Source organism: Trichomycterus rosablanca, chromosome 21, assembly GCF_030014385.1.
Source record: "Trichomycterus rosablanca isolate fTriRos1 chromosome 21, fTriRos1.hap1, whole genome shotgun sequence".
Taxonomy (NCBI): Eukaryota; Metazoa; Chordata; class Actinopteri; order Siluriformes; family Trichomycteridae; genus Trichomycterus; species Trichomycterus rosablanca.
In genome coordinates, this window is record NC_086008.1 from 15,715,799 (window position 1) to 15,735,905 (window position 20,107).

Sequence of the window (20,107 nt, forward strand, 5' to 3'; positions counted from 1 at the left end):
TCCATCTTATCGCTCCACTTACCATATAGAGGCACTTTGTAGTTCTACAATTACTGACTGTAGTCCATCTGTTTCTCTGTTAGCCCCCTTTCATGCTGTTCTTCAATGGTCAGGACCCAAACAGGATCACCACAGCGCAGGTATTATTGAGGTGGTGTGTTGATGCATGCTCAAAATTGCTAGTAAAGATGGGGGACGTTTGAAAGTAAATGTGTACCGCAAACCAACACACATGGACCAGTACTTAAGGTTTGACTCCCTTCATCCTTTGGAGCACAAACTAGGAGTCATCAGGACGCTGCACCACCGGGCGAACAGCATCCCCACAGACACTACGGCCAAGGATTGAGAGAAATCTCATGTCAAGAAGGCTCTGGGTGAATGTGGTTATCCCAGCTGGGCATTCGTAAAAGCGGGAAAAATGCCCAAACACAGCTCCAGTGGATCGAAGGGAGGAGAAGAACAACCGCGGTCTAAACGCAAACCAGTGGTGATTCCGTATGTGGTGGGAGTATTGGAACAATTAAGACGGATATTCTCCAAACACCGTGTTTCAGTTGCTTTCAAACCCCAGAACACGCTACGCCAGAAATTAGTTCACCCTAAGGACCGGGTTCCTCGACACAAACAGAGTAACGTAGTGTATGCTGTTAGGTGCCGGGAGGATTGTCGGGAACTGTACATCGGGGAAACTAAACAGCCACTGGCGAAACGGATGGCCCAACATAAAAGATCAACCTCTTCTGGCCAGGACTCCGCAGTTTACACCCACCTGCAAGCCAGCGGCCACTCATTTAATGATGAAGATGTGCAGATCCTTGACAAGGAGGAACGCTGGTTTGAACGTGTAGTCAAAGAGGCCATTTACGTGAAGAGGGAACGACCATCCCTGAACCGGGGAGGGGGCCTGAGAGTACATCTCTCACCATCTTACAATGCCGTAATAGGAGCTTTACCCCAATCATGTGTGAAAGACACACATGGCAATTGTAATTAATGGTCATTGTGAATTGCATATGGACCTGATCACCGGTTCCATTGTTATGCAATAGGCAGTGATCGGTCGTTATGCAAATCAACTGCATATAAGGTTGGGGTATTCAACACCAGCTCAGACTGAAGAAGTCATTCGGATTGAGTGACGAAACGTATCTCTACAACAAACTTGTGTCCAGATAAACTGATTCAACTTTGTGGAATTGAGGTGGTGGATCATTCTCAGCACTGCAGTGACACTGACACTGATTTGGGTGATGTGTTAGTGTGTGTTGTGATGGTATGAGTTTTTCAATACCGTGTCCACTCACGGTCCACTCTATTAGACACTCCTACCTAGTTAATCCACCTTGTAGATGTAAAGTCAGAGACGATCGCTAATCTATTTCTGCTGTTTGAGTTGGTCATCTTCTAGACCTTCACCAGTGGTCACAGGACGCTGCCCACAGGGTGCTGTTGGCTGGATATATTTTTGGTTGGTGGACTATTCTCAGTCCAGCAGTGACAGTAAGGCATTTAAAAACTCCAGCAGCACTGCTGTCTTACGCACTCATACCAGCACAACACACACTAACACACCACCACCATGTCAGTGTCACTGCAGTGCTGAGAATGATCCACCACCTAAATAATACCTGCTCTGTGATGGTCCTGGGAGAGTTCTGACAACTGAAGAACAGCATGAAAAGGGGCTAACAAAGCATGCAGAAAAACAAATGAACTACAGTACAGTCAATAATTGTATTGTAAACTATAAAGTGCTTCTATATGGTAAGTGGAGCTGATAAAATGGACAGTGAGTGTAGAAACAAGGAGGTGGTTTTAATGTTATGGTTGATCGGTGTATGTAATGTTGTACTGTTAAATATAAAATGAAAACACTGCTGCTAACTGGGCATACTTTAAGGACAAATTTTTACTGTAAAAAGTTAAGAGATCTTTACCTTACTGGAGACATAAGAATAGCCAATGCCTGCATGAAGTGATGAACTCCTGATGGATTATCCAGCACTTTAATCTAAAACGAGAAACAGATGTTAGTACAACAGATTACTAAAGAATGACAATTCCATTTTTCTTGTGCAAAAACATCCACCTCATTAAGGTTTGATGGCCTTTGTGCTGCAAACTTTCTTTTAATCATAACAGCTTTTCTATGAAATTTAAATCTTTAGACTGAGAAGGCAACTCCACAATATTTCCCAGGACTGATTCATTAACCAAACATTGGTTAAAGTGCACTTGGGATCATTGTCTTGCTAGAAAGTCCAATTATCACCAAGATTCAAGACAATGAGCATGAGAACTGGATCTACTCATTTGCAAAATATTTTAATACACAGGACCATGAATGTTTAGCTTTATACAACACTACGACATTGGTGCACTCTATTATTAGAATATTTTTTGTATTCTTGTCACACTAAAAAGCAAAACACATGACAAAAAAAAGAATTAAACGATTAACGAATGTTAATATGTTAATAATGTTAATATCAAATTTTAAGTATAATTTAAACTGCAGATCCCTTTATTGTAACGTAAATGTTATGGTAAGTAAAATAAGCAACAGATAATGCATGTTGTTTTCACATCACATATCACCCTCGTCATCCATGTTCAAAACACTTTCATACCTGCATAAAGGAAACACCCCAGTTCCTAATTCCTGCAGGACAGCACAGTAAATGGTTGAGAATGAAGAGCTGGTCCCCAGTGGAGCCAACATGATAAAGAACAGATACCTACACAGGCATAAACAAGATAAATAAAAACACAGTTAATTTTAGCATAAAACCAATTTGAACACTTATCCAGTACCTTAAAAGTGAAACTTGAAACCTGAAAAGGCAGAAAATCCTATGAACAATAATATAATGAAGGCATGTTCATTTTCATATTTGTTTACAAATTTTAGCACTTTAGATTTATCAAGTCTCCAAATCTATTATAAGACGCAAGCTCAATGTCAGGAAACTATTTGGAATACATACCAAAAGAAAGCCTTATCTTTAAGCACAAATATTAGCACATGGAGTTCACTAGGTGCTTTTATAAATTGTAAATGAACCGTCCTATGGTTAGGTCAATATCTGGCCCGCCACGTCATTTTATGTGGCCAGCAAGAGCTTAACAGACGTATGATTAGGGCTGGGCAGTATATCGAAAATATCGATATATTCAATAGTCGTTCTATGACTTGTTTTTATCGCTCATGCGCGGAAGAAAGCGTATAAAAAGTATACGATGTTGAAAATGCCCATATTCGTTATATCGAGTATGCCTAGGATACACAGGTTACCATTTGAGAACGTTTAAAACAGAGCAAAAAAGCGCGCTTTCTTCCACGCATGAGCGATAAAAACAAGTCATAGAACGACTCTTTTCAAACTAATTATTATTATCTATGGTAAAGATTCACTCATTTTGCTCACTCTATTTCATTATGGTGTCGTGCGTAAACAACTCCATGAATCAGTTCATTTGTTTAAGAGATTCAGTCGTGGTTCAAGCCTTGAAAAACAGCTGTATAAACCAATCAGAGCCTCCGAATTCAGATTTTGGGCAAAATTTTAGTTGTTCATTTAATCCAAAACAATATATGCTATTTTTTATTTCTCCATTGTGTGCCATTTAGGTGACAATGTAATTTAGGCAATGAAAAACTCTCTTTTCGTTGGTTGTAGAGGTATAAATGACAGCTTAATTTAATGAATTAACGGGTTCAGCTTGTTACCGCAAAAGCCGAGAGAATAAATTTACACGGTTTTCGTTTGAAGAAGAGAAGCTCAGGTAAGCAATGATTACAATTTTATGCTGCTGTGTGGTTGATCTGGGTGCGGTGCTGCTGTTTACCGTCTGCCATTGTACTTTGTTAAGTTTACATTATATCGTATCGTAAATCGCCACTTCTCAAGGCTCTAGGGGTCCCTATGTCTCTCCGCTGGCTTCTGTTCCGGCGATGTTTCTGTCTGTTTTGCCTGTTTCTTGTAATGACCCCATAGGCTCCAGGGGTTCTTCTGTTTGTTCGCCGGCTCCAGTTCCGGGTGCTCAGGTATACGTCCGTCCCGTCCAAGCTTTACGTTCCAGCCTGCAAAGTTCAAGCCACAGTCTACTACAGACAATTCTCCTTCAGCTCTGCTGCTGCCGCCACCAGGCTTTAAGCAGCTGATTCAAGACGCCTCACCAGGTTCCAAGCAGCTGATTCAAGAAACCTCACCAGGTTCCAAGCAGCTGATTCAAGACTGATTCAGGCTCCAAGCAGCTGATTCAAGACGCCTCTTCAGGCTCCAAGCACCTGATTCAAGACGCCTCACCAGGCTCCAAGCAGCTGATTCAAGACGCCTCACCAGGCTCCAAGCAGCTGATTTATAAAGGTTCTCCAGTGTTCTCGCAGCTGATTCAAGAAGGTTCTCCAGGGTCCAAGCAGCTGATTCAAGAAGTTTCTCAAGAGTTTTCGCAGCTGACTTCGGACGCCTCTCCAGGCTCCTTGCAGCTGATTCAAGGAGTTTCTCACGGGTCCTTGCAGCTGACTCCGGACGCCTCTTCTCAAGGGTCCTCGCAGCTGATTCCGGACGCCTCTCCAGGGTCCACGCAGATGACTCCCGATGCCTCTTCGCCAGGTTCCACGTCTGCACTTCTAGATGGGATTCCAGTCCTCACGTTGGTGCCTCCTGACGGCGCTCCTGTTTCCTTGTTGGCGCTCCCTGACGGCGTTTCTGTTTCCTCGTCGGCGCTTCCTGATGGCGCTTCTGTTCCCGAGTTGGCGCTCCCCGATGGCGCTTCTATTCCCAAGTTGGTGCTCCCCGACGGCGCTTCTGTTCCCGAGTTTGCGGCCCCCGATGGCGCTTCTGTTCCCGAGTTGGCGCCCCCGATGGCGCTTCTGCTCTCAAGTCAGCACCCCCAGAGGGTGCTTCTGAACTTTTGTTGGTGCCCTCCGACGGCACTTCTGAACTCTCGTTGGCACCCCTAGATGGTGCTTCTGGCTCCCCGTCAGCGCCCCCCGACGGAGCTTCTGAACTCTCGTTGCTGCCCTCCGACGGCACTCCTGAACTCTCGTTGGCACCCCTAGATGGTGCTCCTGGCTCCTCATCAGAGTCCCACAACGGCGCTTCTGGTCTCTCGTTGGCGCCCCACGACGGTGCTTCTGGTTTCTCGTTGGCATCCCTCGACGGCGCTTCTGGTCTCTCGTTGGTGCCCCAGATGGCGCTTCTAGTTTTCCCGTCAGCAGCCTGTGGGCCAGTGCTTTTGTCATGCCTGCCTCGAAACTTTCTTTTTGCCCCTCACGGTCTGGGGCCTCCTGTTGGGTTTGTTTATTTGGGCACTCCGGGAGGCATGCCTTTGGGAGGGGCTAATGTAACACTGTGCTCCTATGTGCCACGCCCCCCTCTCCGTGAGCACATTCAGTCAGAGAGAGCTTACTAGTTACTAGTAATGTTTCTAGCCTTGTTACTAGTCATGTTTCTAGCTCATGTTACGCTAGCTCTTTGTTTTGCCATGTTTGCCTTCTGTTGATGCATGCTCAATAATCCAGGTACACAAATCCACAAAGTTGAATCAGTTCATCTGGGCACAAGTTTGTTGTAGAGATACGTTTCGTCACTCAATCCGAATGACTTCTTCAGTCTGAGCTGGTGTTGAATACCCCAACCTTATATGCAGTTGATTTGCATAACGGCCGATCACTGCCCATTGCATAACAATGGAACAGGTCCATATGCAATTCACAATGACCATTAATTACAATGGTCATGTGCGTCTTTCACACATGACTGGGGTAAAGCTCCTATTACGGCATTGAGAGATGTACTCTCAGGCCCCCTCCCCGGAGCTGCTGAAACGAGATCCAGGTAGTAGCTACAAGAAAAAGGTGATAGATTGTCTGAAAGTTTTAGAACAGAACAATGCTATTGACAGGGCTTTGTACTACAAATTATATCCGGGGGAGGCTACACCTAGTCTGTATGGGTTACCTAAGATACACAAACAGGATGTACCTTTACGACCCATTGTTTGTATGATTAACTCTGTGACTTATAACATTTCTAAGTTTCTAGCATCGATTCTCAACCCGTTGGTAGGTAGCACGGAACACCACATTCAGAACACCATGGATTTGTGGACAAGGTGAAGGGCGTCATCATGGAGACGGAGGAAACAATGGTCTCGTATGATGTGACATCCCTCTTCACGTGCATTCCGGTTGCTGAGGCAGTGGAGGTGGTCCGTAGGAAACTACAAGGTGACCCCACCAGGAGCACGAGGACCACCCTTACCACGGACCAGGTGTGCACACTCCTAGAACTGTGTCTTCAGTCCACCTACTTCTCATACAGAGGACAGTTCTACAAACAGAAACATGGGTGTGCTATGGGGTCCCCCGTCTCACCTATTGTTGCAAACCTGTACATGGAGGAAGTGGAAAAGAAGGCACTAAGGTCCTACTCAGGGACACCACCGAGTCATTGGTTTAGATATGTGGACGAACCCTGGGTTAAAATAAATTCAGAGGAAGTACTATACTTCACGGACCACATCAACTCGGTGGACAAACACATCAAGTTCACAAGGGAGGATGCAAGCAACAACATTTTAGCCTTCTTAGACTGTGAAATTGCTAGTAAGGATGGGGGACGTTTGAAAGTAAATGTGTACCGCAAACCAACACACACAGACCAGTACTTAAGGTTTGACTCCCATCATCCTTTGGAGCACAAACTAGGAGTCATCAGGACGCTGCACCACCGGGCGAACAGCATCCCCACAGACACTACGGCCAAGGATTGAGAGAAATCTCATGTCAAGAAGGCTCTGGGTGAATGTGGTTATCCCAACTGGGCATTCGTAAAAGCGGGAAAAATGCCCAAACACAGCTCCAGTGGATCGAAGGGAGGAGAAGAACAACCGCGGTCTAAGCGCAAACCAGTGGTGATTCCGTATGTGGCGGGAGTATCGGAACAATTAAGACAGATATTCTCCAAACACCGTGTTTCAGTTGCTTTCAAACCCCAGAACACGCTACGCCAGAAATTAGTTCACCCTAAGGACCGGGTTCCTCGACACAAACAGAGTAACGTAGTGTATGCTGTTAGGTGCCGGGAGGATTGTCGGGAACTGTACATCGGGAAACTAAACAGCCACTGGCGAAACGGATGGCCCAACATAGAAGATCAACCTCTTCTGGCCAGGACTCCGCAGTTTACACCCACCTGCAAGCCAGCGGCCACTCATTTAATGATGAAGATGTGCAGATCCTTGACAAGGAGGAACGCTGGTTTGAACGTGGAGTCAAAGAGGCCATCTACGTGAAGAGGGAATGACCATCCCTGAACCGGGGAGGGGACCTGAGAGTACATCTCTCACCATCTTACAACGCCGTAATAGGAGCTTTACCCCAATCATGTGTGAAAGGCGCACATGACCATTGTAATTAATGGTCATTGTGAATTGCATATGGACCTGATCACCGGTTCCATTGTTATGCAATAGGCAGTGATCGGTCGTCATGCAAATCAACTGCATATAAGGTTGGGGTATTCAACACCAGCTCAGACTGAAGAAGTCATTCGGATTGAGTGACGAAATGTATCTCTACAACAAACTTGTGTCCAGATGAACTGATTCAACTTTGTGGAATAGTTTTGCCTTGTTTGCCCAGTTTTGCCTAGTTTTGTCTTATTAATAAATCCTTTGTTTTTGTTTCATCTCTGCATGTGTGTCCGCCCCTTTGTCTCGTCCTTAGCCCCACGTGACACCTACCCTAAATCTAGCCTTCTGCACTGTAATGGAGGCATAAAGTACTTAATGCATGGGCTGCCAACAGGTTTTACATTCAAGATATAATAAAAAAAGATATTATTAAATGCTTAAAAAGTTTTTTTTAACTACAACCCCAAAAGGTCGGGACAGTATGTAAAATGCAAAATTGAAAAAGCAGCGTTTCTTACATTCACTCTGACTTTTTTTTATTGCAGACAGTATGAACGTACGTTCATGTTTTGTCTGGTCAACTTCATTTATTTAGTAAATTTTATTTCAGGTTTGCAACAGATTTCAAAAAAGTTGGGAGCATAAAGCATTTACCACTTTGTAATGTTGCCATTCCTTCTTATAACACTTAAAAGATCAGGTGTAATTGTATCCCATTTTTCCAGTAAATATGTATTAAGGCGCTCAGCTTAGGTTTGCACCCTTGCCCTTGGTGCTCTGAAATTCCTCCAGATTCCTTGAATCGTTTAATGAGATTATGTACTCTCGAGGGAGAAATATACAAAACCCTTCCAATCGTTTTTGAAAAACATTGTTTTTAAATATTTTAATAATTTGCCCATCTTCGCTCCTCAGAAACTCAATCTTTCATGGATACTGCTTTTGTACCAAATCATGATTACAATCACCTTTTAATATCGCCTGTTTAAAATCACATATTTGAACCTCATTTCTAACCCTAAATTTCCCCTGTTTCACTTTTTTTTTTTAAATGTGTTGCAAGCCTGAAATGCAGGAATAAATGTATATTAACAAATGAAATAAAGTTGACCAGACAAAACATGAAATAGCTAGGGTTCTACATAGGGCTGGGTATCGCCACCAATTTCCTGGATCGATTCGATTCCGATTCACCAGGTCCCGATTCGATTCGATCTTCGATTTTCGATTTTCGATTCGATTTTCGATCCAATTTCGATTCAACACATTTAGGCATATTTGAGTTACATTAACAGGTTTTGTTTACATATGTACAGATGTTCAGAGAACGAATGTGATAATTGTACAAAGAACACTCATTATTAAAAATATTTGTGTATTTTGTTTACATAAATAATTAATCCAAAACAGAAAACAGTAACATTCAACAGCCAGGTGTATGTTTACATTACATTTACAATGTTGTAGCATGTCAGACAAATGAAATAATAATAAAAAATGAATGTTACTGTTTTCTTCCATTTGTCTGACATGCTACAACATTGTAAATGTAATGTAAACATACACCTGGCTGTTGTACAGCTTATGCCAAGTTTACACTACACGACACTCTGATTAACACGTGGTCACTGTAATGTTCACACTACACGACTGATCGGCGATGGGGAGTTTTACACTACACCATCCATCACCAGGGGGAATCACAGGCGAGCTTCTCTGGTCTCCAAAACTACGTTTTGTCACGAAAACACACGTGAGAAGTGATGAAAGGTTTAATGATACCACGTCCAAACATGCACATCAACAAGTAGCGAGCAATCAAAGTTTGTGCGCTGATGAAATAAATGAATCTGAGTGGATTTGGCAACACGAGCAGCATGGATCGTTCTGTAGTGAGTTGGAGGTTAATAAATATTTTGTTTTGTAGAGAACGATCTCGCGTGTGCTGATGTATTCTGATAGAAACTATATTGCGCTCCACCACCTGTTTCCAACCTCTCCCCTGTGTTTCCCCTCGCTGTTTCTCACATTGATTGAGAGCCGAGTTTTGATCGCAGAGCGAACACCGAGTTCCTCCTGAATCCAGAGCCGAGCGAAAATCAGTGCAAAAAGTTGTGTAGTGGTCATAACTTGAGCTTCTGCCATGCTAAACTGATGTGCAGGTCAGATCTCGTTGCATGAAAAAACAGTGGCTGGTCACGCGAAATTAAAGGGGGTAACAATAGTAATAGATTTCCGTGTGCACCGTAAAAAGGGGCGTATTTAAAAAATCGATCTCGCATTTATATGAATCGATATTGGATCGTTCAAATAAAGATCGATTAAAATCGAAAAATCGATTTTATAAACCCACCCCTAGTTCTACAGTAGGGTGGGCCATTTATATGGATACACCTAAATAAAATGGGAATGGTTGTTGATATTAACTTTCTGTTTGTGGCACATTAGTATATGGGAGGGGGAAAACTTTTCAAGATGGGTGGTGACCATGGCGGCCATTTTGAAGTCGGCCATTTTGGATCCAACTTTAGTTTTTTCAATGGGAAGAGGGTCATGTGACACATCAACCTTATTGAGAATTTCACAAGAAAAACAATGGTGTGCTTGGTTTTAACGTAACTTTTTTCTTTCATGAGTTATTTACAAGCTTCTCTTTGTTTACAGCCATTGACATGTCGCAGAGGTTAACACGTGAGGAGCGGATAGAAATTGTGTTGATGTCTGGTGAACGCAGTACCCGGGCCATTGCAGCAGATTTCAATGCAAGACACCCTACGAGACCACCCATCTCCCATGCTACAGTTAGCAAACTGCTTGCCAAGTTTCGTGAAACTGGTTCAGTGTTGGATTTGCCAAAATGTGGACGCATGAAAACTGTCACTAATGAAGAAACATCAGTGGCTGTCCTAGCTTCATTCAGCAAGAGCCCACAGCGTAGCACTCGCCGCATGTCACTGGAGAGTGGCATCAGTCGAACATCCCTTCGGCGGATATTAGCTACTCACAAATGGCACCCTTACAAACTCCAGCTGCTGCAGCATCTCAACGAGGATGACCCAGATCGGCGCACTGAATTTGCAGAATGGGCAAAACAAAAATTGGAACAGGACCCTCAGTTTACACAGAACATTTTGTTCAGTGATGAGGCAAACTTTTATGTGAATGGTGAAGTTAACAAACAAAACCACCGCTATTGGTCTGACACTAACCCACATTGGATAGATCCCTCCAAGACTGTTGGAACACAAAAATGTATGGTATGGTGTGGTATATGGGGTACAAAGATAGTGGGGCCATTCTTCATCAATGGAAACCTCAAGGCCACTGGATATTTGAAATTGCTACATGATGATGTGTTTCCCTCTTTATGCACTGAAGCTGGCACATTCCCTGAGGTTTTCCAGCAAGATGGTGCACCACCACATTATGGGTGTCAGGTCCGAGCATTCCTAGATGAACAGTTTCCTGGAAAGTGGATTGGTCGTCGTGGGCCAGTTGAATGGCCCCCAAGGTCTTTCGATCTGACCCCCTTAGACTTTTATCTTTGGGGTCATCTGAAGGCAATTGTCTATGCTGTGAAGATACGAGATGTGCAGCACCTGAAACTACGGATACTGGAAGCCTGTGCTAGCATTTCTTCTGCGGTGTTGCTATCAGTGTGTGAAGAGTGGGAGAAGAGGGTTGCATTGACAATCCAACACAATGGGCAGCACTTTGAACACATTTTATAAGTGGTCAGAAACTTGTAAATAACTCATGAAAGAATAAAGTTACGTTAAAACCAAGCACACCATTGTTTTTCTTGTGAAATTCTCAATAAGTTTGAGAAAACTTCCCATTGAAAAAACTAAAGTTGGATCCAAAATGGCCGCCTTCAAAATGGCCGCCATGGTCACCACCCATCTTGAAAAGTTTTCCCCCTCCCATATACTAATGTGCCACAAACAGGAAGTTAATATCACCAACCATTCCCATTTTATTTAGGTGTATCCATATAAATGGCCCACCCTGTACAATAAAGTAAAAGTCAAAGTAAATGTAATACCAAACAAAACAGAGTGTGTCAGTACATTAATCTCTGTAAAAAAAATAACATACTTTATATTCTTAATGAAAGCATGTTTACCAGTCTCTGGAGCCACAGATAAATGTCACTCTGGAACTGAGAATCGTCTAGTACTCGACGGGTAAAGCTGAACAGCACACTGATGCTTTCTTTTAGCTGAATCAGAGATGATGACTGTGATTTGTGATTACCTGTAAAACCCAGAACAAACAAAATATACAAACTGAAGCTGTGTTATGCGCATTTTTTAAATTAGTACACTCAAATTCAGCTGTTTTTTGTTCATATTCTACAAAGCTCTGCTGCTACACTATTATCAGGAACAGTTTTCTTATTGACCACTTCTAAAAACAATTTACATAGCATGACATGTATTCATGACTTGCAACAGAAAGAATATCATAGTCAAAATTGACTTGCCTGAGCCGGCCTCATGCACGGCCACATTGCAGGTAAGGGGATTGGTGCTGAGCATGTGGTAGATATAAGATTCTACTTGCAACCGAGACAAGACAGAGGTGTAGGAGTGCAGGGCTATGGTCTGGTGGAGAAGCTCAGCCTTCACCTTGAACAGATGCTTTAGCTCGGCTACAACACCCTCGTTCAAAACCACCTGCTGGAAACGGTGGTAGCTGAATACTTTACTCTGGTCAGCACACAGACCCTGTGAGGTAAAGGACATTTGTTACAGGACAGTAAATTGCATTTTCACATAGATTTATTTTAGCGTTTTTAACATGAGCCCCCTTTGTGTCATCTACTTTTTGTTATTCTACCTGTTGTTTTAATATACAGTGATACCTTGTAATTCAACGTCCTCTAAACTTAAAATCTTTGAAACTCAATGTCCTTCATTAAGAAATTTGTACATTTGTACCCTTAAATGTGCAGCTTTTTGAAAAAATTTTTATTTATTTAATTTCAAATTAGCAATGAACAACCACTTTGCTCAGCGCTTCGATTGAGCTAAGCAGTAAAACGTCATCAAAGTGCGTATATGAGACAAATTTGCATTTGTTTTCTCCTGTTTCACTTTTAAACTTGTGTTACAGCTCAGGGTTCTGAGAAATTGTGAAAATCAGCTTTTCCGAGAGTCTAAAACGCTTATCGTTAAAAAAAAACCTGTGTATTACAATGTAAAACAATGTATTAAAAGAAAAAAATAGGAACACTAAACCACTCTTAATTATTACTGCTCATATGTTTTCATCACTAATGAAATTCCTCACTCGTTGTTTTAGTGCAATAAGTCATGTTAAGCTTTGTGCACCGCCACACTCCATAGGAAATAACGGAACAGCCTGCGCAAAAGCGGTTTGGTGCTTCTCATGTGAATGTGCCTTTATTGAACGGAATACGGTATTCCAAGATCAAGCATCTTCACGATTAAGAAGCATAAAAAAACAATTAACTTAAAGTTTGCTGTTTTCAATTGTATTTCGGTGTTTTTTAATATTATATTTGTGTTGTTTTCAGTGTATAAGCATCAAAAACAACCCCATTATTTTACATAAGCCTAAAATATATGCAGTTCCACAGGACTATGACACACATTAACAGGTTTCCCATACATCCTTAGAGGAAAAAATACCTTGAAACTCAACACATTTTAAACTCAACGAAATTCCCAGAACCAATTGACGTTGAGTTTCAAGGTACCACTGTATTATATACACTAAATGTCAAAAAGTATCTAGACATCTGATCATGAGTATGTCTATAAAAATACACCAATCAGCCATAACATTAAAACCACCTCCTTGTTTCTACATTCACTGTCCATTTTATCAGCTCCACTTACCATATAGAAGCACTTTGTAGTTCTACAATTATTGACTGTAGTCCATCTGTTTCTCTACATACCTTTTAGCCTGCTTTGGCCCTGTTTTTCAATGGTCAGGACCCCCACAGAGTAGGTATTATTTGGGTTTAAATACTGTGTCCACTCACTGTCCACTCTATTAGACACTCCTACCTGGAGTGTTGGTGTTGGTTCACCTTGTAGATGTAAAGTCAGAGACGATCGCTGATCTATTGCTGCTGTTTAAGTTGGTCATCTTCTAGACCTTCATCCGTGGTCACAGGACGCTGCCCACAGGGCGCGGTTGGCTGGATATATTTTTGGTTGGTGGACTATTCTCAGTCCAGCAGTGACAGTGAGGTGTTTAAAAACTCCATCAGCGCTGCTGTGTCTTATCTACTCATACCAGCACAACACACACTAACACATCACCACCATGTCAGTGTCACTGCAGTCTTTGTCTTTTCTTCTTTGGTCCCTAGCTGGCGACTGGTTTGAGACGACTCCTTAGCCAATACGCTGCTGTGGGTGCCGCAGGATTCCGAACTTCCTTCACAATATTCCTGCACGCTTTTCGATCCATGGCTGCTGTTTTTGCCTGGTCAAGGTTAAGTCTTTGCAGTGCTGAGAATGACCCACCACCCAAATAATACCTGCTCTGTAGTGGTCCTGGGAGAGTCCTGACCATTAAAGAACAGCATGAAAGGGGGCTAACAAAGCATGCAGACAAACAGATGGACTACAGTCAGTAATTGTAGAACTACAAAGTGCTTCTATATGGTAAGTGGAGCTGATAAAATGGACAGTGTGTGTAGAAACAAGGAGGTGGTTTAAATGTTACGGCTGATCGGTGTATAAACTGTGTATTAACATTAAAAAAAACTTCATTCAGAACATTTAAGAACAGTTTGCTGTAGATATTGTGTTTTAAAATGTTGTAAGTAACTCTACATTTAAGCTAAGATATCTTTATGACCTGTAACGTCAGCTGTTCATCTTTAAAACTCCACAGCCTGTTTTGCACACTTTTGCAGTCCGAAACTGCTGCCTGCAACTCGGTCTGCGCTTGAGTCAGCTGCTTTCGGCACCTCCAGTAATTTAGCAGCAGCTCATGCAGCTCATGGCCTTCACAGTGAACTAGAGCCAGAAACTCAGATGCATGTAGCTCTACATTCTCCAACCAGGAACCTGGTTCCCACATTTTGAGCTGCTGGTTGGTGAAAGGCTGGACTGTCTGGCATTCCTGAGGCAGTTCTGGATACAGCCTCTCGTGGGTCCTGTCAGCTTTATCTAGCTGCACTGGTACTAGACTGGGGGGTGAAGACTCCTGATCAGCCAAAGGGAGAATGGCTGGTGCTGGACTTATATGACCTATTCTTACTGCTTCTTTATCTTCTATTGGCATGAGAGATGCTTGTGCTACTCCAGAAGTGACTGAGGACAGGTTGACGAGAAGCTGGGGCTCCACAGATGAAGCAAGAAGTGATGGATAAAGTGAGGAGACATTAAGGAGCTCCATTTTATGGCATAAGGTTTTTTCATTACACTGGTTCAGCTGAGAAGACAGATCAGGTTGGTCCATTTTGATTCCAGAGTCTTGTGTGAACTCTTCGGACTCAGTGTCTCCAGGGCAAGAAGGGACCTCCACAGTGTCCGAAATTTGAAACAATGCATCTTTGTTTTGATCTTGTTCTGCTTTTTCATTTTGGTCTGCTAGGAGCTGGGTGCATGAGGGTTCTTGAACAGAAACAGGTAGTTCAGGAGGAAGGCTGAGAAAAACATCTGTAAATTCAGATGTGAGCTTCGGGGCCGGACCACAATGTTCTGCAGGTTCAGCAGCTTTTCTCAAACTGTCAGTCTGTTTCTTCTTTTTCTCCTATAACAACAAAGCAATGCATTAACGAAGTGCGTATGAAATCACAATGCTTAAGTGTAAATAAACTCATTGGTGATGTTTCTAGAGTTCTCTCAATCTTTAATAATTTCTAGCTGCCTCTCCTTTCGCAACCACTGATTTTGGAAAAGTGTTAATTCCTTGTTTTAAAACTCGATTAACACTAATCTTGTTTATTACCAATCCCTTAATATCAAATAACCAGTAATAAAACCCCAAATCAGAAAAAAAGTTGGAAAATGCAAATAAAATAAAAAAACACAGTTCCTTACATTTACTTTGACTTTTATTTGATTGCAGACAGTTTGAACCCAAGATATTTCATGTTTTGTCTGCTCAACTTCATTTCATGTGTTAATATACATCCATTCCTGCATTTCAGGCCTGCAACACATTCCAAAAAAAGTTGGGAGGGGGGCAATTTAGGGCTAGTATTGAGGTAAAAAAACTAAATAATAATGTGATTCCAAACAGGTGATGTCAGCAGGTGATTGTAATCATGGTTTGGTACAAAAGCAGCAAGCTTAAGCTGAACGCCTGTGATCTTCGATCCCTCAGACGGCACTGCATCAAGAACCACCACTCAACAATAGCTGATATAACCACATGGGTGAGGGATTACTTTGGCAAACCTTTGTCAAGCACTACAATACAGAGTTACATGCACAAATGCCACTTAAAACTTTACTGTGCAAAAAAGAAGCCTTAAGTTAACCATGTCCAGAAGCGGTGTCGACTTCTCTGGGATCAGAGGCATCTAGGATGAACCATCACACAGTGGAAACATGTATTGTGGTCAGATGAATCAGCATTCCAGGTCTTTTTTGGAAAAAATGGATGAAAAGGACCATCATCAACAATGATTATCAACAACAAGTCCATTGAGATCTTAGAGCAACATATGCTGCCTTCAAGACATCATCCTTTGCAGGGCTGTTCATGCATTTTTCAACAAGACAATGCAAAACCACATGCTGCACACTTTAAAAAGGCATGGCTGCAGAAGCAGAGGGTGCTGGTACTGGACTGGCCTGCCTGCAGTCCTGACCTGTCCCCAATAGAGAATGTGTGGAGAATTTGGAAATGAAAAATGCGACAACGACAACCCTGTACTGTTGCACATCTTAAGACGTGTTTGCAGGAAGAATAGGATAAAATAAAACTTGAAACACTAAATCGCTTGGTATCCTCGGTGCCAAAACGTGTAGTGAAAAGGAATGGCAACATTACAAAGTAGTAAATGCTTTACTGTCCCAACCTTTTTTGGAATGTGTTGCAGACCTGAAATGCAGGAATGGATGTTTATTAATAAATAAAATGAAGTTGAGCAGACAAAACATGGAATATCTTAGGTTCATCCTGCGTGTAATGAAATAAAAGTCATTTTCCATGCTGTCCAAACTTTTTCTGATTTGGGGTTGTACAAAATCACACAGTTACCCAGTAGATCCAAGCATTACTGTTTAAATCTAATGATGTATGATAACAGTAATTTCAGTTTTTTTAGTACTTTTTACAAGGTAAATATAACAGCAAAATTGACTGTGGTAAGTTTAGTTTGCTTAAACTGAAAACAGAAAAAAGGTGTAATAAAGTGAGGTGTAATAAACTTAGTGAAACAGTGTGTTTTACCTGTGATTTTCCAGAGGATTTCACCTTTGATTTCTTTGGTCTCACTGCTTCAGCCATCTTTACACAGATCTTTTCACAGATGTCTTTATCACATAAAAAAAAATCTAAGTGTCAGTTTTAGTGGAATACAAAATACACAGTGCATTGCAGTTGCAGGGCTGTTTTGGCAGCAAAAGGGGGACCAACACAATATTTGGAGGGTGGTCATAATGTTATGCCTCATCGGTGTATGATCAGCCCAACATAGTAACTTCTATAAACTTAATCATGTACAACCAATTACCTTCCAGATCACACTAGGCTAGTTGGCCCACACCTGACATCAATTATAGTGAGGATTCCAAACTGCATGGTAATGCAAAGGTGCTTTCAAAAACGCTTCGAGATAAAGGTGTGGAAAAGCACAAGTTGAAGACGGATCAAAAGCATTTTAGTTTTATAATTCCCCTGAGTACCATTCAGAGTGTTATTAAGATCTGCGAAGTGCATGGCACCATCAGGAAAGCTGATCAGAGATAAAGGGGTGGACGAACTGAGTCCTAGACACGTAAGAAGAATAATTAAAGAAAATTGGAAGTACCTGTCAACAGCAAATTGTGGAAAAAATAGATTTTAGTTTCAGATTTTAATTAATTTTTGACAAGGCAATTTTCTCTTGCTTCATCGTGTTTTCACCAACACCTTGCCATCCTACCAAAATGAATAATTAAGCCAGTAGAATACTGATTTAGAGAAAGTACCAAGAGGCATGGCTGGATTACTGACCGGGCCCGTGGGGCCAGCGCCCAGGGGCCCTTGAGGTCAGGGGGCCCCGGGGCCCTGGCCCAAAACATTTTGCGATGCCTATCAACATTTATGATACAATATATTTTTATTTCTGAGGGCCCTCCATTTTAAGGATCCTCTGACTATTAGGGACTTTGACCCCAGGGCCTCTTGGGGGCCCTAGCCATGCTTTTGGGGCCCCTAGCCATGCTTTTGGGGCCCATAGCCATGCTTTTGGGGGCCCTAGCCATGCTTTTGGGCCCCTTATGAAAATGGATGAGGCGTTGTGGCACTGCTCTGACTTCGACTTCTGGCTATTAGGGGTCCTAGGAAAGAGGGGGGCATATTTTTAGAGGGCCCTGGTTATGAGAGCCCCTACCAGGGGGCCCTAGAGAAGAGCAGGGCATACCATTAGAGGGCCCTTGATCACGAGGGCCCCTGCTATGGGGCCCTTGACTTCCATAGAAGTCGTTTACCATGGCTCCTTGACTTTCTAGGGACCTAAAAATTGCCAGGCAAGCTACCATATTTCATAACTGACGTTTTGTTGCAAATATGCGATTCAGGCCCTTACTTAATGTTTCTGAATTTGTATTGTTTTAAGATTATTATGTTCAATTTCTCTTAAGCGCAGAGACACAAATCAATTTATCAATTTAAATTTAAGACAAGCAATTTCAAGCAGTTTGAATGCATACACACACTTAACTGAGCTATTTGATGTTCTTTTCATGCCTGACAATATGTCCAACAGTGAGCTCACTTTAAAGGCTAACTCACTCGCTGCAGCATATCCTTCAGATCTGAACATGAGCCTGGCAGATGAATTGATACAATACAAATCATTCATAACAGAAAAAGAAAAATGTCCTAGTAAAATGCTCAAAACCATGATAAATTTGAATTTACAGTCAACCTTTCCAAATGTCTACATAGCACTTAGACTTTTTTTGACTGTGCCCATCACAAATTGTGAAGGGGAGCGTTCATTCTCCAAACTTAACTGGTATTAAGAATGAACTCAGGATTAGGATGCGCCAAAACCGCCTGAACTCACTGTCACTTCTGGCCATTGAATCAGATTTGGTCAGACAGCTTAATTTTGATGAATTAGTGGATGACTTTACAAGAAAGAAGAGTAGAAAGAAACTTATATAAAATAGATTCTTGTGTTAGGGTTAGTTATTGACAGGTTGTTTAATGTATTAATTTATTTATGTTTTTGGAGGGGGGGCCCTGGGCAACTCTTTGCCCAGGGGCCCAGACTATCCTTAATCCGTCCTTGCCAAGAGGTCAATGGCGACTTTAAAAAACACCAAAATGCGTCACTCCGTTAGACGGCTAAAAGTGGAAGTTAGTGGCAGGTTCAAATGTGAAAATAAGGCTACAGTAGGGTTTCAGGCTATAAGACAAAAATTTTTGTACTTCAAAGGGGTATGGTGATTTTCTACAGGAGCTGCTTTCTTTACTCTACGGTCTGGTCTGGGGTTTTTTATCTGCATTGTTTTGCAACTGTATTGTTTGCACTTGTGTTCTGTGTTGCACCGCGGTCCTAGATTACACCTCTTTAATTTATGTTTGTGCATATGTGCAAGTGTATCAAGCTTCACCGTAATGTGTTGGTGAACAAAACTGTGAGTGCGATTGATACAGATACAAGTATAAGTATTTATTTACTGAAGTCAGATGTAATGCCCTGTGTTTAGTTTGTGGAAAACAGGCCGCCGTTTAAGAATTACAGTTTGAAATGCCATCACGGTACTAAACACAGAGAAATACAAGAACTTAAATGATGCAGTCACAACGGTCACATCTGAAGCTTTGCTAGCTAAACTGCAAAAGCAACAAGGACTGGAAAAATGTCAGAACAAAGGACTGAAAAACAGCAACTAAGGTAATTAGACAGTAGCACTTTGTGTTAAACTGTGAAATAGTAAAATGTTTTTACTCCGCCTAAATCTCATTTTCATTGCCTGATGGTAACATTAATTCTTAACTAAAGGAGTTTATTATAACATACAATTTACTGTCTTTTTAAAAGAATAAAATAAGTATTGAGTGGAAGTAAGTTCAGCCTATTGGTCCTGCCCTCCACAACAGTCCTAATTTCTCATGTGCCCCCTTACAAAATTTAAATGCCCACCCCTGTCCTAGAGGTGTCCTAATATGTGTAATTTATGTGGTACAGCTGAAGCAATTGCTAACAGGTGTAAATCATAAACTTATATATACAGTATATACATACACACATTGATCAGGCATAACATTATGACCACCTTGTTTGTACACTCACTGTTCATTTTATCAGCTCCACTTACCATATAGGAGCACTTCTTAGTTCTACAATTACTGACTGTAGTCAATCTGTTTCTCTGTATGCTTTTTTTTAGCCTATCACCCTGTTCTTCAATGGTCAGGACTCTCCCAGGACCAGATATTATTTGCATGTTGGATCATTCTCAACACTGCAGTGACACTGACATGGTGGTGGTGTGTTAGTGTGTGCTGTGCTGGTAGCCTGGTA

The 20,107-nt window shown here is 41.9% G+C and overlaps 1 protein-coding gene across 1 annotated transcript in view; it reads right to left on the reverse strand.

Annotated features, from left to right (window-relative positions):
• Positions 1 to 20,107, reverse strand: part of epg5 (ectopic P-granules autophagy protein 5 homolog (C. elegans)) — an 85,656-nt gene that overhangs the window by 59,510 nt on the left and 6,039 nt on the right. Inside the window, exons 2-7 of the mRNA XM_063017964.1 lie at positions 16,819 to 16,901; positions 14,269 to 15,168; positions 11,912 to 12,155; positions 11,552 to 11,682; positions 2,634 to 2,741; positions 1,941 to 2,014 (exon numbers count right to left, since the gene is read on the reverse strand). Coding sequence (XP_062874034.1) covers positions 1,941 to 2,014; positions 2,634 to 2,741; positions 11,552 to 11,682; positions 11,912 to 12,155; positions 14,269 to 15,168; positions 16,819 to 16,875 — 1,514 coding nt within the window. The 5' untranslated portion in view covers positions 16,876 to 16,901. The remainder of the gene's footprint in view (positions 1 to 1,940; positions 2,015 to 2,633; positions 2,742 to 11,551; positions 11,683 to 11,911; positions 12,156 to 14,268; positions 15,169 to 16,818; positions 16,902 to 20,107) is intronic.